Here is a 27,249-nt window from a genome sequence, read left to right on the forward strand (position 1 = left end):
TTGCCCTAAAAAACAGAAGCCTACGTGCAAGTTTTGGGGTGTTTTTTTCCCCTACAGTGTTCTTTGTTGATATCTGCTTTATTTTTCCCCAAACGGACAGCTTAAGCTCCAGGTAACAAACAGGTTTCTCAATTTTTTCAGAGTGCATCAGAATCAAGGATTTGTGCGTCTTTAGCTCGCTGCTCCTCATTCCTTCTTGACATACCTTATACAGTTTCACATATAAGCTGGTGTGATATTCCCCCACCCCAATTTCTCTTCTGATAGGCTACAACCCCCCCCCCCTGCCAGCCACAGACATAAAACACACACCTTCACTATCAGGTAATGTGTCAAAATGCAAAGTTACTACACGCAAACACTCAGTTCAAAATTTGTCTTACGCTTATGGACACCTGGCTGTTCAGTCAACAAAAATGGGTGAAAAAATTCCTTTTATTGAAACTCATAACTCAAAAAATATAAGATGCTGTAGTGTACAATATGTTACACAAAGCACCCCGAGGTGCACATTCAAGTCAAGTAAGAGCTCCATCCTCCCTCTGTCCCCCACCCACCCACCCTCCCTTGGTACCCTAAGTACTTGTTCCATATACAATCATGCACATTTACTTTGCAAGAGGAAGGCTCCCCCTCCCATTTTCTATTAATTAGCACCAAAATAGGTTTGTTTTCCTCTTAAATTTAACAGGGGAGCTATAAACTCAGCCAATACTGTAGACAGATGTCATACATTCATGGAACTGGAACTGAACAGCCTAATCTAACCTCAACAACATGTGCACTGAACCAATTAGCAAGTTTTCCCCATGTAGCAGTAGTGGAGGCAGTCTTTTTTTTCTTTCTTTTTTTTAAATAAAACAAAACGATTTTTATGAACTTCCCACACAAAGCTGATCTGGTTTTTTTGTTGGAAAAAAGTCTATGACCGATGTGGAAAATTTAGATCTTTCCAGGACGACGACTGGTCGCAAATAATGAAGCTGTTTTAAGGCATGGTCCCCGCAGTCTGTTAATGCCTTGTCCAATATGGCCCTCAGGTCTTCCAGAGATGGGAGAGAGGGAGAGTCTGTGGGCAAGAGAGACTGCATCCCTCTCAGTTGCCCGTGAGCTTTGGAGTCACTGTTCTTCTTGAGCGTGGCTGCTGCAGGGACGTTTCTGTAAGTGGCACCGCCCTGTGCAATGTCCTTTTCCGAGTCTTTGTCCTCTTCTAGCAGCTCATCCGTTTCACATTGTTCAGGCGGCCCCCAATCATCCTCAGAATCAGAATCACCTCGGGCCTCACTTTCCTGGATAAACTTCAGAAACGAAGACTCAAATCCCATCGGTTTGAAGGACTTCAGATCAAAGGGCTTGGGAGCTGACTGCTTCTGCTTCTGTATTTTGTCTCTTGCAGCAGGAAGGGGGGGCTGTTTCACATCCTGATGCGGTGAGGTGTGCTGCAAGCCGCTGGCCTCTCTCTCTCTGGACAGCCGTACGCTGGTGCCGTTCTCTCTTCCCTCACCAGCAGGCACATCTTCCGCCTTCTTCAGGGGCGACTCCGTTCGACTGCAGTCTTCAAAACATCTGTTTGTTTTGGGGTTGTAGATATGTTTTAAAGTATCTGTATACAAAACAACACTTGCTTCCCGGAGCTTCTCACCATCAGGAAACCTGGGCTTTTTACTGCTCTTGTCACCGCTGTTCAGAACAAGACGCTCCTCACTCATGCGCTGACAGCGTAGGTGTGCTGCGGCCTCCTCTTTAACGTCGCCGTTGGCTTCCTTACTGGAGTTTTGACTTGCTTCCGAAGACGGGTCATTTATCACAGTACCACATTCAACAAAAAACACAAGCTTCTCGTAATGGTCTTCTATATAAACACTGGCCATCTGATGGGTCCGCTTATAATGTCTCACAATACTGCTCTCTAGCTTTACAACCGAGGGACACCCCTGAATCATGCACGGGTATTGGGGCTGATTGCAATTGTCTTTACACATACGCAAGGCCTCCTCCCTCGTCCTAAAGTTATACAATTGCTTTCCTTTATTTTTACTGTTTTTGCCAGCTTTGTCGTGGATTGCTCTCCTCCTCGCACTGTCTCCATGTTTGAGACACCGCTCCCGCTCCACTTTGAAGTGGTTCCTTTTATCTTTGGCCTCTCTGGAATCCCCGCCGTAACCGCCGTGTCGGAAAAACACGTGCTGAGAATAGAGGCTGGAAGTTGTGAACACTCGGTTGCAGCCGTTGAAATCGCAATGGATCTCAATCTCTTTGCTGAGCTCTTCCTTGGCATGTTCTTCCATCAGGTGGTGCTTTAACTTGTGGAAGGAGTAAAACACAGCGGGGCACCGCGGGTGTTGACAAGGAAACCTGACAGATTCCGTTTCGGAAAGCACTTTTGCATCCTCCATGTGGCTGAGATTGTGAAAGTCACTGCAATGCTTAGCAAGAGATTTCGAGCACAAGAAGCGCTTGCTACATGCCTTCTGCTTGCAGACAAATATCTTTTTACATTTGGCAAGTTCCCTCTTTGTTCTCGCTTTGTCTTTCTCAAGACAGAGCTGCTCTTTGTTATACTGATGCACAGTCCTGTAGTGACGAATTAAACCCTTCTGATTAGTAAATGCCGAATTGCAGTTTTTATGTATACAATGGAACGGCTTGTGGTATTTATGCAAAATGTAACACAAGTTCCCTTTGGCAACTGTTCTTTTACTTCCCCTCCCTTCTTTCGTTTCTAGCCCTTTTCGGTGACTTTCTAGAGCAGATAACTTGCTCTCCTTTCCACTCATGCAGCTTTCTGCTTCTTCGCTAGATTCCAAATCCGTTTCGGAACTAAGCTCTTCCTTCTTGGGACGACACTTCTGTTTACCATCAAGCTTAGGCTGGTCATCAAGTTCTTCCTCTCCGTTGCTATAGAAAGCAGACATTGAAGACACAGTGTCATTCAGCATATCCTCAGCACAATCATCCAGATCCCCAAAACTTTCCTCACCGAACAGTTTCTGAGTGGTCGTCACACTGCCAAGTTTATGCTTGTTTCTGTAATGGACTCTAAGGTGTGTTTTCCTAGTAAATGATCTTTGGCAAATATGGCATTTAAAGGGAGAATACCTGTGTCGGAACATATTCAGCTGAAGCACCTTCTCCTTTGAATAGTTGTGCTTTCTAACATAATGTGTCAATAGAGCTTCCCTGGTCACAAATTCACATGTGCAACCTTGCCGCTCGCAGAAAAATGGCTTGGCCGCAAGCTGGGTAAGGTACTGTTTTGGTAGTTTGCCTCGCTGCTCTTCGGTGAAATGGTCTGAGGTAGAATCATCTTCAGAGTTGGGGCACTTTGATGAATAGGACTGCAAGAACCTGGAAGAATGCCCAGAATGCGTTAAGCTTAAATGCTTCAGGCCCAAGAGAAGTTCCAACATGGCGTCTTCTGCACTTGAGACTTTAGAAGGTTCAAAAAAAGACATTTCCGGGGAAGACGGACAGAGCTCGTCTTTGAAACAGCTTTTGCCTTTAGAGCTTGCGTTGTAATCTACACTGCCCACAGAGCTGGCGTTTGTATCTGAAAACTGCCTCAGTTCCGAACTCATCTCTCCAGTGTGTCTATCAGGTGACGTTTCATTGACCTGACCAGTATCTTTCACCTTCACACCCAGCTTCCTTCGAGGTTTGAAATGGTACGGATGAGCCCTTCGGAGGTGTTTCTGCATGCCCTTGGAGTTCTTGTAAGTCGAACCGCAGCCTTCAAAACCACAGGTAAATCTTTTCCCGTCAAAGTAGACAGCCACATTTGAATATCGCTCTTTTAGATTTGACGGAAGGAAGACTTTCTCATGGGGTAACAAAATACCAGGAATTGGCTGGCCATGGTCTACTGTTTCAGTCAATAACGACACCTGATTTTCATTAGCTGGCGGTGTGACGTTGCTTCCAAAACTGCCATTACTTTTGTCCTCCACTTCCCCATCAGTGAGAGGCTCTTCTTTAACTTGCAGGTGTCCCTCTGAATTTGCAGACCCTGACGGCAAACTGAAACTCTCACAGAGATGGGAATGATCTGTTTGCTCCAGTCCATCTGTATCTGAAAGGCAGGCAAGGCTGTCACTTGAAACAGGCTCCTCCTGCTTAATTGGCGCTTCCTTCATTTCACCGTTTGAAATATGCACAGAGAGGTGATTTGTGAACTCGGTTTTTGAATAGTAGAACTTTTTACAACCATGGAAACTGCATGTATACGACGCATCCCGAAAATGCTGGGCTTCGTGGTGGTAGAGCTGCCCCAAGTCGCTGAAAACAATGTTGCAGCCGTTCAGCTCGCATTTATAGCGCAGGTCGTCGTGCTGCTGCTTGTGATGGAGCAGTTCGTTGACTGAGCTGAACCGGGCATAGCAACCCACAGACACGCACATGTAGGGCTGAGGACCACTGTGCACTTGCTCGTGCTCCTGCAGATGAAACGCCGACATGAAGTGCCGCCGGCAAAACGAACACTTCTCTCGCTTGTTCTTCATGTCCAAGTAGTGCATGGCGTTTTCATCGTTGTTTTGGTGCTCTGCTTTTAGGTGAACACTCAAGTACTTAAACTGCTTAAACACTCGGGTGCAATCAGTGCCTGGGCACGGGTACAGGTCTCTGTCTTGCAGGTGACAGTTCTCTAACTTGCTAAATGTGACATAGTCGTGTGGGTCACTTCTGGGTTTTTCGCACGGCATTATTTTTAGCGGGGGCTCTCTTGCAAGGGCTACAGAAGCTATCCGGGACAGGCTGTTCTTTGCGAGCCTCTCTTTCTTCAACAGTATCTTCTTTTTAGCACGGTGCTTTCGACTTGGTGGCATTTTCACGTGTTCCATGACGTGCGTCACAAAGACGTCTTTCCTCTTGAACTTCTTTATACATACTGGGCACGTGAAAATGCCATCTTCCATGTGCATCTTAGAATGGTGGAGGATCCTAGCCTCTATGCACTCCCTTTTGCAGATGACACAGTAAAACTTGTACTGAAGCCATCGCTGGTACCTCTCAGAGGAACCGATGGGTTTCTTGACTCTGACTCTCTCTTTCGACTGGTTCAAGCTATCGGGGCCTTCAAAACTATTTTCATCCCTGCTTTCTTCACAGTCACTCAGAAGACTGTCCAACAGTTCTGTCTCATTGAATGACATCTCATTGCAACTCAGATCATCCTCTGACTCAGAAACTTCTTTTCCTAACAAACGGAGGCAGTGCCGCTTCAAAGTCTTCCAGTCCCAGAATTCTGGATCAAATGGCCAATAAGCCTTCAGAGCCAACAGGAGCTCACAACGGAGTGAGTTTGGAACAGGTGCATTTTCTTCATCAAATTTCTGATCCGGCTGCAGGTACAGCTCTTCAAGCAGATTATATCCCTCCTCATTGGACTCCAGCAGAAACTCTGTGAGCTGGCATGCTCTTCTAACTTCAAGGTCTTCTGGCAGAAGACATGCAATCGTTTTGCAGACAGAAGTCTTCATGTCGTCATTTTCATTTGATCTGAGCTGCAGGGCTCTCACACATAACAAAATAGACACAGCAAGGCCTGCTTCTTCTGCCTAATGGGAAGACAGAAGCATAAATTAGCAATTTTTTTCCTAGACACTTTCTTAAAGACAATACAAAATTAAGACAAGAAAATATGACATCTACCTTGATATTTTGTCCAGTAAGGACAAGTCAAGTCCTGGATATTTAAATTCAAAATAGATTTTATATATACACACACACACACACACACACACACACACACACTACACAGACACATTTAGGGCACAATCCTAACCAAGTCTATTGAGTAGACCTGGTTAGGATTGTGCCCTAAAAATCCTATTTTGTTCAATGGGGCTGACTCTCAGGAAAGTGTGGTTACGACTGCAGCCTTAGTTATTTTCTTTAGACTGATATTTTTTTCTCAAATGCAGGCCCCAATTTACCTGTTCTTTAAAAGGGGACCTTTTTTTAAGCATTCCCCACTTGTGACAGTTGCTAGGCTATACATTTCACCATAAGCCACCAAGAGTCTTGAAACACTTTATAGACTAAAGCCCATTTCTTTCAGTATAAGCCTTCATGGACTGATGCTTCTGATGTAATTGGCTGCAGTACACAAAAGCTTACGCTGAAATAAACAGGTTAATCTTCAAGTTGCTTCAAGACGCTTGGTGATTTTTGCTGCAACATATTAAACGTAGCTACCCCCTCTGGAATACATTTCACCATAGATGAAAAAGAAGCAAATTTTAAGCATTAAGATGCAGTAGGCCACCAATGGAGCACATACTTCGGCTTGTATGACTCTTATCAGGAAGAAGAGGTGCTGCAACGTTCTGGCAATGATGCCAAACTGCCGACATCTCTCCAGAAATGAATCTAAAGAAGAGTCAATTCTTCTTTGTAACTTGCTCCAAAATAAAGTCAGTTCCCTACAGAGAAAAGACAAGACAAACCAGTAATTAGGCGGAAGATGCAAGGACAATTCATTTTACTTATAATTTACAGAAAACATTCAACTTTTACAGCAAAATAGCACAAAGCAATAATAAAAATAAAAAAGGAAAAGCAGATAAAGAGCAACATTAACATCTAGAAGCAGAGTAAAGGATATGGAAACGTAAGATCTTCTCTAGGGGCCCAATCCTATCCAACTTTCAAGCTCCAATTCAGCAGTGCCAATGGGGCATATGCTGCATCCTACCGGGGGGGGGGGGGGCAGAAGCAGTCAAGGAGGCCTCCTTGAAGTACTGGAATGTTTATTCCCTTACCTTGGGGCTCCATTGAGGCTGCATCAGTGCTGGAAAGCTGAATAGGATTGGGCCTTTGGTCTCCTTGGGCTACAGGCCCATCATCGCATTCTTTAAGAAGCACCAGGTACAGCAGAGGTTCTCAGACTGAGGTGCTGTGAGACCCCAGCCTGAGAAGCCCTGCCTTTGCCCCTTTAAGGGGCGGGGCAATGGCAGTGATGCAATCAGAACCATCACACTGCTGGTGGGAACCCAGGGATTTGGTTTTCACTTACCCCATCTGCTGCTGTGTCCAGAGCTGGGTTGCAATTTTATTTCTTCAACATTTGGAGGCTGGGGGAGCCCTGTAGAGAGTTCTACAGGGCTCCCTGCACCACCACCACCCCAGCAGCAGCAGATGGGTTAAGTAAAAACCAAGCTCCAGGGTCCCCCCCCCCCCGCAGCATAATTGTTCTGATTATGTCCCCACCACGACCACAAACACTTAGAGCAGCTCAAACTCTACACAAGAGTTTGAGAACCACTGAGGTACAGCAATGGCATTATAGAAACAACCACCATTTGTATCTTGAGAACTTCTACATGGTTAATTTTACTGAGTTCATACAATGAGGGGTAGATTTTGCTATCAAATGTACCCTAGCAATTCACAAGAATTGGAAATAATGCAGTAAGATTTAATAAATCACAAAACTTGCAGATTTAAAAGCTAACCTTTCTTTACAGGAAAGGCATTTCATCATGGATGCATTAAAACCAGGTCTTTTTTTCACTGCAAGTCACCCCAAGGACACACTTGGGCCAGAATAGCATAAACATCTATGTGGATAAGCAAGACACACCTAGACATGCCACTTACCAAGAGCAGTACACACTTGCAGTTTGAAGCTGCTGAGTAAGGTACGTTGTACAAAGAATAAAGGCAGTGCTGTCTTGACCCTCTGCTTCCAGGTTGCATATCATATCCAGGACCTCTCTGCAGTCCACCTTTGCAATCTTTCAAAAGGAGAATGATACTGTAAGTTGTTTCATTCAAGATTGTGCCTCTGATTACAGAAGCAAAACCAAGAAGATGCCCCTGGGCTGAGGCAATATTGCATGGATCTTCAATAATTCAGTTACATCTAGTGTGTGCATACAAAACAAATGTAGTATTGTGGTTCAATGCCAGTACAACATACAAACTTCATCTATGAATGAATGAAGGCCTATTTGGGTTGCTAACTACTCAAACAAAAAGGACTGGGCCACTGGTGCCCCAGGCCTCCTCACAGAATTACAATTCTTGGGATTAACCATTCCTCCCATCAATCCAGCAGCAGCATTAGATAGGACAAAGGCAGATGTTTAGTCACACCTCCAAACTGAACATCTTTTCATCACCATTTCTGCTGAGAATGATGGATTCAAAGCTGTTCCTCCACCCGCATCCAATAAAGAAAACAGCCCTTAACTGTGGCTGGGCACCCGTGGAAGGATGAGAGTTAAGGCCCCATCCCACCAAACTTAATGCCATATGAATCTGTTTGCATTTTATCCTGTGCCAAAAATAGTTTTATTTTTGGCTATCTTGACAGAGATAAGCTGCCCACCTACCTCCTTGATAGACTCTTCATTGGGAGGCATGGAGCACAAGCACGTGATGTAGGCTTGGAGAAAAGGCAATGTGTTGGAAATGTCTGCGGAGTCTTTGCACAGTTTGGACAAGGAAGCAGCTTGAGGAATGCGGTTGGTCTTCATCAAGTGTTTTATTCGCATCTGTAGGAAGGCCGGTCCTTCTCGTCTAATCAGTGTATTGACTAGAGAAGAAGGCGACAAGATGTTAGGAGACACTAGACTTTGGCCAGAACTTGGTTCAAGTTGTCAGGTGTGCCAAGCCAGAGTGAAAGGTTCCCATTCGTTTACATCATCCTTTGATGGGGAGAGGTTTGGTTTAATGGGAGAGCACCTGACCTGCATGCCAAAGGTCCTGGGTTGAGCCTTGAAGAGACACTGCCAGCCACAGTGGCCAATACTCTACTTCAGGGGTACTCAATAGGTGGATCATGATCTACCGGTAGATCGCGAGGCAAAATGAGTAGATCGTGGAGTGCCGACCCCCCCCTTCAGGTGCCTCTGGGAGGAAACGCCGGGAGTAAGGCCCATTGTACTCAATGGGGCTTACTCCCAGGTAAGTGTGGCTAGGATTGCAGCCTCACAGCCTAATCCTAGGCATGTCTACTCAGGAGTAAGTCCTGTTATACTCAGTGGGGCTCAAGGTACACCAACATACATTGTACACATAAATGTTATATGTTATGATGGTGCGAACATTGTAAAAAAAACTCTGGTAGATCTCCGGGCCTTGCTGGGTTTCAAAGTAGCTCTCGAGCCAAAAAAGTGTGAGCACCCCTGCTCTACTTGTACGTAGGTAGGATCAGTAGACTATCTACTGGATGGACCAATGATCTGACTTAGTAGGAGGCAGTTTCCTATGCTGACATCACCAATAATCCTGTGATCATTGAGTTCAATTCAGGCTGCAATCCTAACCACACTTTCCTGAGAGTAAGCCCCACTGAATAAAATAGGACTTACTTCTGAGTAGACCTGGTTAGGATTGTGCCCATAAACTAATTTTTTCCTTCTTTTATTTTTTTTAATCAAGAAGCTTGCTTACTTAAGAACTTTCAAGATACAAATATGCCTGGCCATATGTCAATAGATGGCTTTAACACCCATTTCCAAACATTCTGCATCTTATTCCATCCAGACCCAGCAAGGTAAATTAGACCACTTAGTACTGTACTAAATACTTTTTCTTGTTCATATTTCACAACACGTTCACTAAGGATAGTAGCAATGTTGGACTGAAGGATAACAATTTACAAACTTCTAGAATCTAATCTGCCTAAATTAGGGGAGCTTCTGTACATTCAGAGAGAGCAGCACAATGCATGGGATAGCACAAAACAAGACTGCAGTGAACTGAAAGGAAATGTCCCCCCCAACAGAACTCCCCAACTGCAGAACGCCCATCAGAGAGTTCTCAACTCTTCCCACTCTTACTCCTAGAAAAGTACCATGTAAAACAGCAGTAAGACTGAACTTCTACAAGCAGCAGACTTTTATAGAGAGACAGTGATCTGTAAGTCATCTAAGAGAGTCAGTAAGGAAGTGTGGATTAAACACCATGGAATGACCCAACAACACAAAATGTATTTCAGAATAACACAACTGAGGTCTAAATTCCATTTGCATAAATAAGCTCACAGCAGGCAACAGTCCTGGAGTAATAAAGAATCATTCAACACTGTGATGTGATGTTGCTTAACAATATCTGAGATACTACTCTTCTATTCTGCTTTACATACAAGTATTAGACTAATAAGCCCAGAACTGGCATACTAATTAAGTATCCCCCGCCTTCTCTTTACAATTTCACTTGGGTAAATTAAGGCTTTACAGCTATAAACACAATCTATTTACAGTATCCCACTCAACAGACCAACTTCCCTAGAAATAGATGCAGAATGAAAATAAATATATTCACTTTGGGTGAAGAACTTTTAGCCTACCAAATAGGCACCTCTGCAATAAATCATGCTCCCCAGAACCCCTTTATTTATATACAACTGAAGTGCAGGAGCAGCCTTTGTTTTACCTACTGCACATTTCATTACAATAGAGGGAACTTTAAAGCAAACATAAATGGGTGAAACAGGAGATGTAAACAGCCACAGCTGAAACTCGGCTTTAAGATGTGTGAAGATTCCAAGCCAGACACTCTGTGCCAATTTAAGAACAATTATCACTAGTTTAATTTTTCAAATTGCAAGAGGCTCCAGTATGAAAAGAGAGGTGCTGCCCAGGCCAGAACAGCTAAAGGTTAGTAATTCCAAATTGAAGTGCAGCCTTAGCCTCTTACCTTCTTCTGCTTCTACCGATTGCTGGGAGAGAATCTTCACAAGAACCGGATTCTTCCATACACCCTCCTTGGTGATGTCAGTCAGTACTTCGAGGCTGTTATCTCCAAATTTAAGTAATGCAGTATGGGAATCCTATACAGGATGAATGAGAAAACACACACTTTAACCATTGCCCAATCCATCAAATGCTTACAGGCATCTATCAGTGATTTTCAACCTTTCTCATCTCCTGGCACACAATCAAGGTGCTAAAATTGTCAGCGCACACCATAAGTTTTGGGCAACTGACAAGGCACACCATGCTGCTGGTGGGAGGTTCACACTCCAACGGCCCTACTAATAAATGAACCTCTCCCAAATTCCTGCAGCACACCTGCAGACCATTCGCGACACACCAATGTGCCACGGCACAGTGGTTGAAAAATGGCTAATTTAGGTACTCCACTGCCACACTGAGGTGAGACAAAAAATACAGGTGGGTGTTAATAGATGATACTGTCACACCCCCAAAGCCCCTAAAACCTCACCCAGATATTTTAAGACAATTCCCACTGGACAGAACAGTGGTATCCTAGCATCATCTTTCAATAAAAGGGGAATGAAACCTCTGCTATGTTGTGTTCTCCCAACCTCCCCAACCCACAGAGATGGTCAAGGACGATACTATAACTGGTAAAGCTGAAAGCTACTGAGAAGTCCAGAAAACATCAACAGCATTTCATACACCCTCACCTACTCTCCTTATTTTTTGGTACAGAACAAGTTATATGTCTAGTTGCTAGCCCTCAAATTCTGCAGGACATCCCTAGAAACTTTGGGGGAGTGGCAGAGCTGGCTTTTCAGACTTGTCAGCCTTCAGCTCTTCAATATTATTTCTTTTTAAATGTTGGTACTTTGGCTGCTTTTCTCTTTTATCTATTGTATCAGTGAACAAGCGGGTGAGGATTACATTTTTCTCCTTTAAGTCCACTGAGATGCTTTGGTTATTCTTCAGGACCAGGAGTCTCCAAAGCCTGGCCTGGGGGCCAGACATGGCCCGCGACAAGCCTTCATCCGGCCTGTGGCAAGCCTCTGGTCCCGCTAGCTCTGGCCCGTTCAACTGAATGTGACCAGAGCTGTGCTCCAGTTGTGTCTGGAGCGTGTTCTGAGGGCCAGAGAGGCCATGCGCCTCCCCTCAGAATGCCCTCTAAAGGTCTAAAAACATCACTTCCTTGTTTTCCTGGAAAACCAGAAGTGACTTTCTGGGTCATCTTCAGGTCTTCGGCTTTCTAATTAAATTTTATATTTAAAATTTATTTATTTTTCCGGCCATCGACACCATGCCAGTCTGGCCTAAAAGTTTAGAGACCCTTGTTCTGAACTGAACAGGATGCATGCCCATCATAAAAATAATCTTTCAAGTCTTTCAAATGGACATGGTCATCTATGACCCAGAAATACCCAGAATGTGCCTACAGATTACAGCACCAGAGTCCCTGCCCCCATTCTCCAGGACCAGGGCAGCTGGCCATAGTAGATAGATCTAAAGACATTTAAGGGAGCAGTTTGCTCCTGCTCAAATTTTGATAGGAAGTACCATATATTCAATCAACACCAACTTCTTGTCTCCTCTTTCTAACCTCCTGCCTCAGGGCTGAACAAGTAACCCCGGGACTGATTCCTGATGCTTCCCCTCTAGATTTTGATTCTGCAAAATCTAGTGGCAGTGCTCCTTGTTCGAGATTCAAGATTATTTCCAAGTAGAAGCTGTGTCTTTTTCAGCTCCTTACTAGAACAGCGTTTCAGGTTTAGCCAAGCATGCAGATCTGACTCACCACAGAAATTTACAAGCTCATAAGTAGGTTTCCTGCTCATGCTCAGCTGAACATGTTCCAATGTATAGTGTTCTTTGTCATATTTCTTATTACCCAATTTTACTCATTACATTTCAGTGGCATCGTCACACTATCTTCAGAAAGCTCAGTGGAGCTTACACAAGACTCCGCCATCCAGGCACTGATTTTGTCTCATTTGATTTCCAGATTCTTGTATTCACTGTATCCAAGAATTAGTAGGTCAAGGGTTTTACACGTCGACTAGACCAGGGATCTCCAAACTTTTTGGCCAGAGGGCCTCATCAAATACCTGGCACGGTGTTGAGGGCCGGAAAAGAAATTTAAATATAAAATTTATATAAATTAGAGATAGAACTTAGATGAGTGAATAAATGAATGAATGGGCTCATTCTTTCAACCTCTCTGGCCCTTAGAACACCCTCCAGACACAACCAGAGCATAGTTCCTGTCATGTTCGGCCAAGTGGGCTAGAGGCTTTCAGGGGACAAGAGGCTGGTTGCGGGCCAGATAAAGGCTTGCCGCGGGCCGCATCTGGCCCCCAGGGTGGGGGTTTGGAGATCCCTGGACTAGACCAAGGATAGCAGATAGCACTGGGTTTCTAGATGCTAGCTACTTAAACAATATACTCTGCAGGATGTGTATTAAATATACTCACCTGTATAGACTCAAACAGTCTTAACAATGGTTCACATTGCTCTTCACTTTCAGGCACAGAAACCAGTAGTTCAAAACAGCTCCTGAAATAAAAAGGACCCCAATGACAAAATGACATTTCCTGTGGAATCATGTTGTCCCTTCTGACTCTTTATGCCAAGAGAAGGTACACACAAAGTAGACACCCAGCTATGGTCATAGCCAACCAGCTAAGCCAGTGGTTCCCAAACTGTGCACCACAGCACAGGAGCACCACAGAATGCCCCCAGCAGTGTCTTCTTGCTAGCTCTCCCAGGCATTGCCATCTTGAAGAACATGTCATTCAAGATGGCGGCACCCAGAAAAGTTTGGTGATGACATTGCCACAGCAGTATGCCATGACCATGGTAAGTTTGGGAACTACTGGGCTAAGCAACTGCTGCTCACCGTGAGAAAAATCCAGGCAGACATCCAGTTAACAATATCTGGATGTTAACATTACAGTACGACACGGAAGTATGGTTAGCTAAACCTCAGCAGCTGCTGAGGCAAGTCACTGCTGAAACTCAGAGTGTTCCGTTTTCCCCCAATCACTGACTCTGATCAAAAAGTGACTATGGATGACAAATATTGGCTGGGAGTAACAGCTATTTTTAAGGCTTATAAATCTACAAAAGGGTGCAGGGGGAAGCAGAACGTGTGCCATTAACAACTGGGTGATAATGGTCATTCCACCACAAATTAGTTTCACTTGCATTCCAGCCTTCCTCCAAGGATGTTAGGCCAGTACATGTGGGGACATCCTGCTTTCCCCTCTCACAACCATATGAAGTACATTAGATTGAGAGACTGGTCTAAGGTCATTGCCTCTGCAATCCAGATTGTGGCTCAGCAATAGCAGCATCTGCTTTGTACGCAGTAGGACCCAGGTTTGATAAATGTAGGGTCTGACACCCTAGAGAACCATTGCTATCCAGTGCAGAGAGTACTGAGCTAAATAAACAAATGATCTTACTCAGTATAACAGAGCTTCCTATGTCAACCACTATACTATGCTGGCTCTCAGGTTTCTTAAATTTAAGAATCAAGGGGAGATCCGTGAAAATTTCACAGCACTGGAGGGAGAAGCTGGGCCCATACAAAGTGCATCTACTGAGACTTTCTCCTACCCTATCTTCTAGAACAGGATTTCTCAAACTTTGAGGGAGCTTTACTCCCGCAGTAAGTTCCTGTGTGGGAGGGGCTAGGGCAGCAACGCGATCCCCAGGATCGCGTTGCAAAGGGGGGGCAGGGGGGTACTCGTGCCTTACTTTACATGATGCTGGGCTGCAGCAGGCTGCAGGAGGTGCAGGCAGCCCTTCACAGCGCTCCCCGATGCTTGGAACCTGCAAAAGAAGCAGGCACAAAGCACCTCCTGCAAAACAGAAGTGTTTTGCGCCCACTTCTTTTGCAGGTTCCAAGCGTCGGGGAGCGCGGTGCACAGCTGCCTGCACCTCCTGCAGCCCAGCATTATGCAAAGTAGGGCACAAACACCCCCTAGCAACGTGATCCTCCCCTTCCCCTGCCTCCCTCCCCTTCCCCTGCCCCTTAAAGGGACGGGGAAGTGTTACACGAACTGGTGGGTTGCGACCCACCAGTTTGAGAACCACTGTTCTAGAAGATACAGAAGAAACCCATATTGCCAATATAGGGAATAAGGACATCAGGAAGATATCAGTCTGTTAAAGACAATGGGCTGCAAGGGCAACAGAGCAACACATCTTCTCAATTCAACATTGTGCTTCAAAATGTACTCACAGCACTAGCCTGCCAAGTACCAGAGGAACTTCTTCACATTCGGTAGTCAAGTAAGGTCGGGCACTGGCAAAGCTTTGGATAGCGACTCGATACACTTCCAGGAGAGGCAATGAGTGCTCCGAAGCACCCCGGTTGCTGGCATATTGTAGCAGTGCCTAGAAGACGAATAAATGTAGCAAAACTTAGTATTTAATAATTTAAAAACAAAAAGAACAAACCTTTCTAATTTGAGTTATAATTATATGCGGAGGAAATTCAACCATGACTGTCTCAAAGACAAATGAAGAAATGGCAATTTATCACTGACCTCTTTGAGTACACACACGTACACACACACACACACACACACCCTTAAGCCAAATTGCAAATACTAATTACTGAGATTAATGGACCCTTGAGAACAGAGTGCCTGAAAGCCATTACAGGATAGCAGGAGAGTATAAGTTCCAGACTTGCAAAACTTTTGTTTACAGACTATTGTAGACACAACACCTGCAGTCAAACAATGTTCGAAACCCAAGGTAATGTTTCCACAATGAAAACCTGCACAGAATCCACTCTCAAGGAAGGTTTTCCCACCCAAACAGCTTTTCTGCAAGGAAACTGTAGTTTTTAAAAGAATCGGGCTTTCTGAGCACAAAGCAGCAGCACAACCAGGAATGAGCCAAAAACCCATTCAAAATAATCCCTCTCCCCATGTCTACAGTTGCTACCAGTGATGCAATACAAGCAGGGATGCTGCCAGTCATGGGGGGGGGGGGCTAGGACCAATACTCAATGGTCCACAAATCCACATACACAGACCGTTGCAGGATGCCATCATTTGATCACTGTTTGTACTGTAATGTGTGCTTCATGGAGAGCTTCAGCAAAATACTGCTTTAGAAATATTAGAAAGGCAATAAATACTGTATCGGAGAAGCTGACAGATTGGGCCAAAAAGGATGGCTCCATTGAGTCAATATCTAGAGTACAGGTCCCTCAGGGTAAGGACCTGCCTCTATAGCAGGGGTGTCCAACGTTTTTGGCAGGAGGGCCACATCATCTCTCTGACACTGTGTCGGGGGCCGGGGGGGGGGAAGAATTGATTTACATTTAAAATTTGAATACATTTACATAGGTTTACATAAATGAATATATTAAAGATGAACTTATATGAATGAATGAAGGTCTTGCAATAGGTCAAGGCCTATAAAAGGCCTTGCACAAAGCAAGGTTGGCCTTTCCTTTGCTGCCACTACTGCATCACAGACGTGAAACAGCAAGCAGTGGAGGAAGACCTCATCCCACAGCTCACGCAAAGAGGTCAAACAGTTGCCTTCACACTGAGAGCAGTTGTGTTAGGCCAGTGAGGGCTGCAACAAATCTCTGGAGGGCCAGAGGCTCATTAGAGACTGGGGGCTCCCTGAGGGCCACATTGAGAGGCCTCGAGGGCCGCATGTGGCCCCAGGGCCTGGATTTGGGCACCCCTGGTTTACATAAATGAATATATTAAAGATGAACTTATATGAATGAATGAAGGTCTTGCAATAGCTCAAGGCCTATAAAAGGCCTTTCGCAAAGCAAGGCTGGCCTTTGCTGCCGCATCACAGAAGTGAAACAATAAGCAGTGGAGGGAGCCCTCATCCCACAGCTCACGCAAGAGGTCAAACAGTCGCCCTCACGCTGAGAGCAGTTGCTTCAGGCCAGTGTGGGCTTCAACAAATCTCCGGAGGGCCGGAGCCCCATTGGAGACTGGGGGCTCCCTGAGGGCTGCATTGAGAGGCCTCGAGGGCCACAAGTGGACCCAGGGCCGGGGTTTGGGCACCCCTGCTCTATAGAAAGCTTTACATGCACTGATGGTGTGATAACACTGCCACTAAGATGCAAGATGGGAGATCTGTGATTAGGTCTTTTCCTTAGCTAGAAGAAGCCATAGTACCTGCACTGAATCTTCCCTCTCTCTCAGCCTCAGACTGCTGCCCATGAAATGGAGTAAATTAATTCACCACCAGCAAGTGCTGAGTTAGGCAACAAGATACACAGCCCACAACTCGACGACCAGTAACAGGAGTGTGCGGTACAGGTCCAAGATTTAAGTCAGAGATGCGCTCAAGTACGTGGCTTCTGCAAAGCACAGATGGGCAGGACATGTCATCCGCCGAACAGATGACCAATGGAGCACCAGAATCACACACTGGATCCTGTATCACGTCAAAAAAACCCTTGGTCGACCGGTTACTCGCTGATCAGATGCCTTTCCCAGGTCATTTAAACAACAGGGACTGCTGCACTGGACAACATTCGCACTAGACCAAAAAACTTGGAGCAAGTGTGGGCCACATTGGAAAGATAGCCAAAGAGGATGGACCATCAATGTATCAATTTATGATGCTGCATATAGGAAGAGGGGAAGGGTCGAACTCCAATCCCTCCCACCAATTCCAAAGAACTCCCCGTCCAGATATTTTTAACCAAAGAGGGACAAACATGTTCAGTCATCTAATTACTTATTTCCTACAACACACCAAGTCTGATCTTTACCACTGGGGGATGTATTTGTGAAAACTACATAATGTTTGAAAACATGAAAACAATCACAAAGCATCAACCTACTAAGGCTGAGGACAAGAACAAAATTCTGTATGGCTACTTAGAGAACTGCCCATTTTTGTGGATGCTTTCTACCAACAGGCGTACTATGCACAGTAAGCCAGATTGTCAGTGCTAGCAGAGCACTGCAGGCTTGGAAAACATGCTCCTATGGAAATATGCTCCAATGGTATTTGCTTGCTGTGTCACAACATTGCATTGGGGATTTATAGGAAGATTTTTTTGTTCTAGTTCCACACACCCCAAGGGGCCTTGGGTTTCCCAAACAGCAGTCCCTGGTGCCACATGGCAAGCCAGCCAGAAGTGAGTTTCCAATGTAATTTGCAATTCAGCATGGCAACCTTCAGCTCCAAGTCAAAAATCCCACTGAGCATGCACAAACCCTGGGGCTCACCTAAAATGCAGCTGCTTCAGAAATGTATCTAAACCAAATCCAAGCACACTCAAGAAGATAACTGGGCACATTTCAGAATGCCAAAGCTTTATCAGTTCACATGGAAGAGGAGACATGGTCCCAGCAGACAGCATCTTCCCCCACCAATACAACAGGTCCCAGGTCTTTTACGGACTTCAGGCAATCACACCCAGTTTTGGGCAGATGCTTAAAGTCAGGTGCTTAAAGTCAACTGCTTCATTATCATCTGCTCAAGTAGCTGAAACCAAGTTTACAAATCTCTCATTCCCACTTGGAATACATGTATTTGCTTTTTAGCTAGTACTTCTGGGACCACAGCAGTTCTCCATGAATCCTCCAGCGTCACAGTTAAGTGTTCTGAAATTTATCCAGCTTTTTCCTTCAAGCTGGGTGAATGTGTTCTAGTTCACTTACAATTAATCCAGCTTTGTCTCGTATTTGACCATGTTTTGTCATTATTCTGATCAGTCTTGCCTTCACCGTCAAAATGGAAAACAGTCTTATTTTAGCTTTCCTTCTTTATAATGGCTGAAGTAAAAAAGTTGAGACTTATCTTTATCCACAGTCACATATACAGGGATGCAAAGTGGCAATATTGCAAGGCCAAGCTTTAGCATATGGGGGTGGGATGGAACCTAACAGGAATAGTTAAGAAACATCCACAGACCTGAGAAAGACTCAAGGTGAGCTGGGAATCTGTCTCTGGTGGCAGAAAATGTAACCTGCCCAATGCTGGAACATCACAATGACAGCCAGTACAACTTGTCAAGTCATGGCTCAGCTTTCTTAGGAGAACCTGACTGCATTTGGGAAAGTATGGTGCAGAGGATGCTCTGTCACAGAGGATCTGTCTCTGTCACAACAACATGGCAACCATCAACTCGAGGGGACTCATAATTAAGGGTTTTTTAAAAATATGTCATAAGCCATTTATCCTGCAATCATAAGTTTACGTGGCGTCATAACGGTCAGTCACCATAACACCCAAAGCTATACCAGAAATAACCACTATTTTGTGCTAATACCCCATTTCCAAATCCGGTACACACTTACTGCATGAGGACCATGGACAGAAACAGGAGAAATGCGTGAACCACCTTCTCCTCACCATACAATGGGCCCTCTCTTATCTGTAGGCTTGGCATCTGTGGATTTGAATATCCACAAATGCAAAGTCTGGGGCTGGAGGATCTCAGAGACGTGACCAAAATTGCCTTCCAGTCACGTCCAGGAGGTCTTATGAAATGTGGGGAGGTCCCTGTGCCTCAGAAGGCCTCCTTGAGATTTCTGAAAGGCATTTCTGGTTTGCAGGTCATCCCCCCCCCCCCCAATTTCACTATCCATGAATTCAGTATCTATGGGGCCCTGGAACAGATCCCCCACAGATACTGAGAGCCCACTTTACTTGGTTTTCCAAACTAAAGTGTCTTCTCTTTCTGTGTAATAGTGACAATAGAGTAAAAGTGTTTCACAGGCTAAATATACAACACCAACAAGAAGCTAAAATCTGAAAAGCCTGGGGGGGATTGGGTTACCTATACCATCAGACTTCCCTATAGCAGAATCTTCTAAGTTAATGGAGGTCATCTGGGCAACATGCTTTGCCAACCGCTGAGAGAAGTTCAGAACTCATGAGTACAGTTTCTCTAAAGTGAGATTCTCAACTAAATACTTTGTACAGATTCTGTCTTCTGCTAAAACTAGACTCAAGAGAGAAGGCATCTAAGCTTATGATTTTACTTTCTCTTTCCCTTTCCACCAGGCTAAGAGAGTCACACCTACTACAACCATTAACCCATTCCTCTTCCCCGCTTCTTAACGCAACTGCCAAATCATTCTGCTTGCTACAGCACATTAAAGATTTGACCTTTAAACATGCTAATCTCCAGCAAATAGCTAACTGAGGTTTCAAACAAATAATATGGTAAGAAGATGTCACTGTCTTACCCCTTATGTGACTGCATGTGTACAACTTGCCACTGGTTATTTGTAACAGCAGTCTCAAAGAATTATCCCTCCCCTGCCCCCCCCCAAATTAAATATATAGTATTGCACTAGGGACAAGTCTGGTTGGAGGAACTCATGGAGGAGGAAAAATAACAGTGCAAACACCCTGTTATTTCCAAGGGAAACAACCAACTTGTATTGAAACAAGTAAAGATGCGCTCAGGGACAAAGATAAGGATGAATGGAGAGTCAAGATTGCTTAGAGGCATGAACAAGAACTGAAGTGATAAATAGGGTTGTGGTTCAACACTAGAGATAGCACTTTTGGCAGGGTTATCTTCTCACACATTTATGAACAAGTTGCACCTCAGTTCTTCTCTGATTTTGTTGACATTTGTAATGCGTCGGCACACATATTTTTAACAGACTATTTCCTGTTAAGTTTTCCCCTTTCCATTTTCAGTTCATCATAAGATCCTTGTAAGACCACCTAAAAAGACCAATGGAGTTTTTTTGTTTTGTTTGGGGGGGGGGGGTACAAGAACTGTGCCTTATGCAATACAAAGCCACATTTTTCCCCCTGCAAAGGAATTTTATATAGAATAGGGATTCACAGGAACCTAATGATTTTTTAAAAACCTAACCGCTTGAAAACCCATCTCATCTAACTTCTTCCACACAACAGCTCCTAACTCTCCATTGGCATGGCATACAAAATCTGCTTTTGTTGATAGCCTTTTACATGACCCTGTGGTCTTATTCTGGGCTCTCTCTCCAGAACTCTCATTGATGCAAATTGATTATGAAGTTCACATACTTCTCTCTTATAGACCATTCCATTCCAGTTCTACATTTAAAGACTCTCCCTTATCTGATTGCTAATGCAGTATCCAGAAATCCTCTCCAGTCCTTGTCAAAGTTTATCATATTTACAGCCAGCACTGCTGGCTTCCCATGAGAGAAGCCAAATCTAAGACAACCTCTATAGCCAAGCTTCATTTCCTAAGGATACATAAGATACACAGCCAAGCCTTGGAGGAAAAGGATTTAAGCCATCACCAGCCCTAGCTTCTCTGCCCACTGTCCTACATCTTATACGGTTTGCAGTTTCTCCTATTCTGCAGCATCATAGAAACCTTTTATGATGTCTGAATTCTTTGAATATGAGGTTTGAATTGCAAGGTTGGAGAAAATTTAGTCACTACAAGATTGGGGAACTTTTAGGAACTACCAAGAGTTTTCCAGTTAACACTACGCACACAAGCAAGCAATTCCCAAACAACATGCCATAAAAAACCCACAGAGGATCCTTGAGGTCAAAGTACCCATTGACACAGAGTTTTTCCTCTGCATGATCTATTGGTCTGGTCTTCTTGCCTCTTTCCAGTCAGCTATCTATCAGAACCGGTAGTTCTTCTGCATCTCTGGGTGTTACTAAATCATTCAAGATGCAGAAATGCAACAGAAGTACCCGCCCTCACAGAAGAGTATCAAAAGCATCTCTGCATGAGTTCCCATTGCTCTAGGTTTGTCTTTCTCTTTGATGCATTCAGAAAAACCACAGTTATTCTTGTGCATTCTTACTCTACAAGTACCAGTAAAGTCTTTTGGTGTAAAGTGGGGTTGGGCTAACCCTGGCCTGGTGGCCATTTGTGGCCCTCGGGGTCCCCCAATCCAGCCTGCAGAGAGTCCCCAGTCTCCTATGCACCTCTGGCCCGATAGAGACTGTTGGAACCCACACTGGCCCATGACTGCCGGTTGTGACCGACAGACTTGAGCTGCGGGCGAAGTTAAAGCAAGACATTTTATAGTTTCCATGTGTTTTCTGCTTTTCCCTGAGCAAAATTTTAATGTGTCCCCCCCATTGCCTCTGAACAACTTATGTCTCCAGGCATTTCTGGCTTGGTCTGTGTTTTCACTGTGCAGGAGGTGTGTGGCAAACAGTTTATAGTTCTCATGTGGTTCTATATGCCTGTATAACAGTTCTCATGTGTATTATAAATAAACTCAGTAAAATCCATTCATTCATATAAGTTCCATCTCTAATGTATTGTTTATGTAAATTTATTCAAATTTGGAATGTAAATTAATTTTTTTCCTGCTCCCTGACACAGAGTCAGATGATGCGGCCCTCCTGCCAAAATGTTTGGACACCCCTGGTCTAGTGGTTAGTGACTGACAAATGTTTGCCCACGCCTGGAAAAGCAAAGAGAAACCAGGTCTCTCTGGGAAGAATTGTGTGACAGAAGTTATCCTGCCCTGGAGATTATCTGCTCCCATCTCCAATTTGATCTGGGGAGTGGGTGCTTCTGGGGAAAGTCTGGTTTTTGCCTCATCGCTAATGCCAAGGCAGTACATTGGTGAGTGCCAGGGGTATTGGCCCACCAAATATGGCCTAAGGGGGTTTGCTGGTTTACTCCAAAGAGAAGATCTACTTTTGGAAACCTGGCCCTAAGACTGAAAATTTTGGAAGACAAATGATGAAAAAGCAGGATATAAATACTTTAGAACAAACCATATTTCCTTATTTAAAATTTGTAAAGAAAGCATGCCTCACCTTAGTTATCAGATGTTTGGGAAAGGCTACAATAAGGGGACACCTTGGAATAGAACTGAATTTTTAAACACATCCACTGCTGTTACATCAAACAGCAGATACATACAAATGCAGATGTGGACAAGGACAGCCATCAAATCATCTTCAAGGACCATGCCATGAGAAACAGAAAAATTTGAACATGATCCCAGGGCTTATCATTGGTGCAACATCTTGTCTAGACAACAGCCACCATCCAGTAAGTCAATACAGAACTAGAGAGTTAAAATTGTGTCCTAAAAGGACACTTTGTTTTAACACCTTCAAAAATGCATACATGGAAATTAATGTTTATCATTAAATTGGATTCCAAAAGCAAGAGAAAGGTCATCACTGTTAGCACATCAACACATCATGACCACCTTCAATTACTCCATTCTGTCAAATAGTTTGGTCTTGGAACAGACTGGCTACAAGTCAAGGGCCTCTGTGCACAAGTCAAAGAGGCTATTAAGGCCATTCTTTTACAACTCCTTAAGGTGCATCAACTGACTGGGTGAACCCAGTTGACTGCATAGCATCTATAAGCACAGATCTTACCAAGGACCATCTTTCCCTTTGGTAGTACTGTAGCTCAGAAGTAATGCAAAGTGTAGCTCAGTGTTTCCCATGCAAAAAGACCTAAGTTCAATCCTGGACATTTCCAGATAAAGCTGGAAGACTCCTGCGCATCAGTACAGACAATACAGAGCTAGATGGACCACGGGGCAGTTTCAGGAAGACCCTGTCTGTGCCTCTACCCTTCTCAAAAACATCTACCATTCAGATTCAAATCACATGGCATCTCAACTTTATGGATCTTAGCTGGGAGTAGATACAAATGCTCCAGGCAGCAGCAGCCCCAATAGATGTTACAATGGCAGTGCGCTCTGGGGTGTCTCCCACAACACCATTAAAACATGCTTCTTGAAATCATCATAACAAAATCTGACATTCCTTCTCTCTGATAGATCAGAGTACACCATCATCATAAGTGTTAGTTACCATAACAAAAGGTAACACACATGCACTGATGAAAGGATCTATTCAGGTTCAAGATCAACCCATTCTCCAACAAATAAGAGGGCAAATGACAACATTTTCCAGCCTATGGCTACCTTGGAAAGGAAATTATAGAAGCCATGCTAAAGGAGACACCATAACAAAGTTCATATCCACTGCATTCTACAACATTTCAATGACATTTCCAGCTAGTTACTGGATTACTGTTTTCCTTATGCAAGAACTATGTCACTCTCAGAATGAGAACTGCATCTCAAATTGATTCACACCATTAAAGTTATTCTGCACTCCTCAGCACAGACCCACTGCCAAGCTTATTAAGTAAGGTTTTTGCATTGCAAAATTAAATAAGCACTTCTGGATAGATTACCAGGATGGGAATCCTCCTTTCCATTTGAAGCAGGCTACAATTCAATGCACCCTTACTTAAGAATAACATCCATAGAAAACAGTGGGTCTACTTCTGAGTAAAAAGGGTTGCAAATATATGCAGCTGCATCTCTCTGCTGCGAATTGAATTGCACACTCCCAGTTATGTGTTATGGGTTGTATGTTGTACACAGAGCTCCTGGCTTAACACACCAGACACTTTAAAGGTGGATTTGATTCATGGTTCTCCTGCAGTGGTTCCCAACCTTTTTCACTTGCATATCCTTTGGCAGCCCGTTTTCGTAAATTGTACCCTTCATATTAGCAAAATGTTTGTAATTAATAATACAAGCCCTCATCTCCTCTATACGAAAGCCCAGACTTCATGCATTTATCACAGTATTTTCTCTTTTTATCTGTTTAAAGAACAGAAGACTCTGCCTTTGCACTGTTTTGCACCAGAAGTGTGCTGAGAAATTCTGGGTGATTGATCACTTTCCATATTATGTTTCAGTTTTTTTACTGTGCTGGTTTTCAATCACTGGTTCATACATGAATTGATGACCAAAAACTAGCTATTGGTAGGGCTTTCACAGCCAACTAGCTACTTCCCTTCCTGATCCTTGCAAGGCATTCCTGTCTTGCAAGGTATTCTGGAGCATGACCTGCCTTTTTCTACCATTATTCCATTCTTTTTCAAGTACCCCTAAAGGTCCTGTTGAGTGTCCCTGGGAGTACATGAATACCAGGTTGGGAACCACTGTTTTACTGGTATGTTGTTTACAGTGCACTTACTCTGATAGTGCTTACAAAAAGGCAATGAAGATCAGAATTTAACAAGAATAAAAATATGTCTTATGATCTTTTACTATGTTTTTAATAAATTAGAGACTATAGTTCTTAGGTAACAATTAGTGGTGGGTTATTTTTCAGGATCTGGCCTTGAGTAAAATCAGACAAAGCTAAAGTCAGACAGCCCCCTAAGTTTAACCCCGACTTATCCGAGGGTCATAGAAAATTCCATGATAGTTGGCTCAAAACCTGCCCTTGGCTTGTCTGTGGGATTGACTTATAGGCAAGTATCTGCGGTGCTTAGTGGATTTCTGCCTCCAATTTTTTGTCAAAGTTCAAGGCAGTTTGCAAAGAGCCAATGCAAAGCAGATATAAAACCAAAACAAAAATATAAACACATTTGCAATGTTACATTTTTTTTTTTTACAAAGCACTGGAAGTCCACATGAAAACTGACTTGCAGCACAATGCTATGCATATTTACTCAGAAATAAGTTCCACTGGGTTCAAGGCGTTTTACTTGCATAGGATTGCGGCCTTTAAAGACACTGGTGAATCAAGACCATTTTCACCTGATGTCTGAAAAATCAAAGCCGCTGCCCTGTGAATGTGTTTGGGGATGGTATTTTTTTTTTGTCAGGGGGCCACCACGAAAGAGGCACTGAACTAAACTAACATCTCGCCAAGCCTTCAAAAAACAAGAGCAAACCAAAGACAACATCAATAAATAATTTCAATGCATGGGCAGATTCACTGTGCATGAACGCGCGCGCACACACACACACACAGGGAAATGTTTTTGCTCCCTAAACACAAGAAGAGCCCTGCTGCATCAGGTCAAAGGCCCATCTAGTCCAGCATCCTGTATCTCACAGCAGCCCACCAGATGCCTCATGGATCACACCAGGTAATAAGAGACCTGCACCTCCGTGCCCTCCCTTGCATCTGGCATTGTGAAGCAGCCTACGTCTACAACCAGGACGTTGCACATACACATCATGGTTTGTAACTCTTGACAGACTTTTCTAGAAATCTATCCAATCTTCTTTTAAAGGCATGTAAGCCAGACATTATCACCAAAGCCTGTGGTAAGGAGTTCCACAGACCAATGACACCAATGCTGGGTAAAGAAATAAGTTCTTTGGCCTGTTCTCACTCAATTTTAGTGACGTCCACAGGTTCTTGTTGTTTTCCCCTCTCACACAACGTAGGTCACCCATACTGGGGGAAGAAGCGGATGGACCAATACCAGGGGAAGTGTATACGTCCATACTGCAGAGAAGGGGAAAATAAATTGCAGGTACGCACAGGATGCTGCTAAAACACCACAACAACCTCAATGCTCTTCTATTCAGTAGGGGGGAAAAAACAGACCCACAGGCAGAGGCACAAAGGGAGGGCTGCCCAGGGCTGATAGCCCAATCCTATGCATGTCTACTCAGATGTAAATGCCACTACAGTCAAAGGGGCTTACTCCCAGTTAAGTGCATTTAGGATTGCAGCCTTGGAACCCAATCCTATGCAAGTCTACTCAGAAGTATACCCCATTATAGTCAATGGGGCTCCCTCCTAGGTAGGTATGGACAGGGTTGCAGTCTAGAGCCCAAACCTATGCAAGTCTCCTCAGAAGTAAATCCCATACTAGTCAACAGGACTTACTCCCAGGTTAGTAAGGAGAGAATGGCAGCCTTGGAGCACCACCCAATGCACGTCTATTTATAAGTAAGTCCTGTTATAGTCAATGGTAAGTATGGATAGGAGTGCAGCCTTGGTACCCAATCCTGTGCAAGTCTACTCAGATGTTAAGTCCCATTATAGTTAATGGGGCTTACTCCCAGATCAATATGGATTCCTCTCCACACTGGAGTAAGCCCCATTGACTACAACCATGGGATTGCAGCCTGAGAACCGAACCCTACGCAGGTCTATTCAGGAGCAAGTCCCATTCTAGTCAATGGGGCTTACACCCAGGTCAGAGTGGAGAGGATGGCAACCTTGGAGTGCAACCCTATGCATGTCTACTCAGAAGTGCCATTACAGTCAACGGCGCTTACTCCTAGGAAAGTGTGGCTAGAATTGCATCCTTAGAGCCCCATCCTATGCAGGTCTCCTCAGAAATAAGTGCCATTCTAGCCAATGGGGCTTCCTCCCAGGTAGGTGGAGAGGAGGGCAGCTTGGAGCCCCCTCCCAGGTAGGTCTACTCAGTAGCAAGTGCCAGTATAGCCAATGGGGCCTCCTCTCAGGGAGGGGCGGAGAGGACGGCAGCCCGGAGCGGAGCCCCCACGCAGGCGGGTCTCCCCAGGAGCAGGCGCCAAGGGAGCCTACGGCGCTCCCCCCGGGCAGACGAGCGCAGAGCCCCGGGCCCCAGGAGCGGCTCCGCTAACAGCGGGCCGGGGCGGGAGGCCCGAGCGGGGCGAGGCGGCCCCGCCTCCCAGCGCAGCGCAGCGCAGCGCCCGGCAACCGCCCGACCGCCGTGAGGCCTCACCTGGCAGAAGCGGCGGCAGAAGGCGCCCGACGACGGCGGCGACGCACCCCCCGCGCCCAGCTCCGCCTGCAGCTGCCACAGCCGCGCGCGGAGGCCGCCCGCCGACCGCAGGGCCGCGTCAGCCTCGGCGTCCGCCAT

General features: G+C 44.8%; 1 protein-coding gene across 1 annotated transcript; it reads right to left on the bottom strand.

The window, feature by feature from the left end:
- Positions 1-570: 570 nt before the first annotated feature.
- On the bottom strand, positions 571-27,249 carry RLF (RLF zinc finger). The gene is made up of 8 exons (XM_066639039.1): positions 27,112-27,249; positions 14,914-15,068; positions 13,139-13,220; positions 10,648-10,780; positions 8,337-8,539; positions 7,600-7,736; positions 6,281-6,422; positions 571-5,555 (listed from the first exon to the last, which is right to left on the bottom strand). Exons 1-8 carry the CDS (start codon positions 27,247-27,249, stop codon positions 873-875), a joined length of 5,673 nt encoding a protein of 1,890 aa, XP_066495136.1. The 3' UTR covers positions 571-872.

This window comes from Tiliqua scincoides, chromosome 10 (genome assembly GCF_035046505.1).
Source record: "Tiliqua scincoides isolate rTilSci1 chromosome 10, rTilSci1.hap2, whole genome shotgun sequence".
In the NCBI taxonomy this organism is placed as follows: domain Eukaryota; kingdom Metazoa; phylum Chordata; class Lepidosauria; order Squamata; family Scincidae; genus Tiliqua; species Tiliqua scincoides.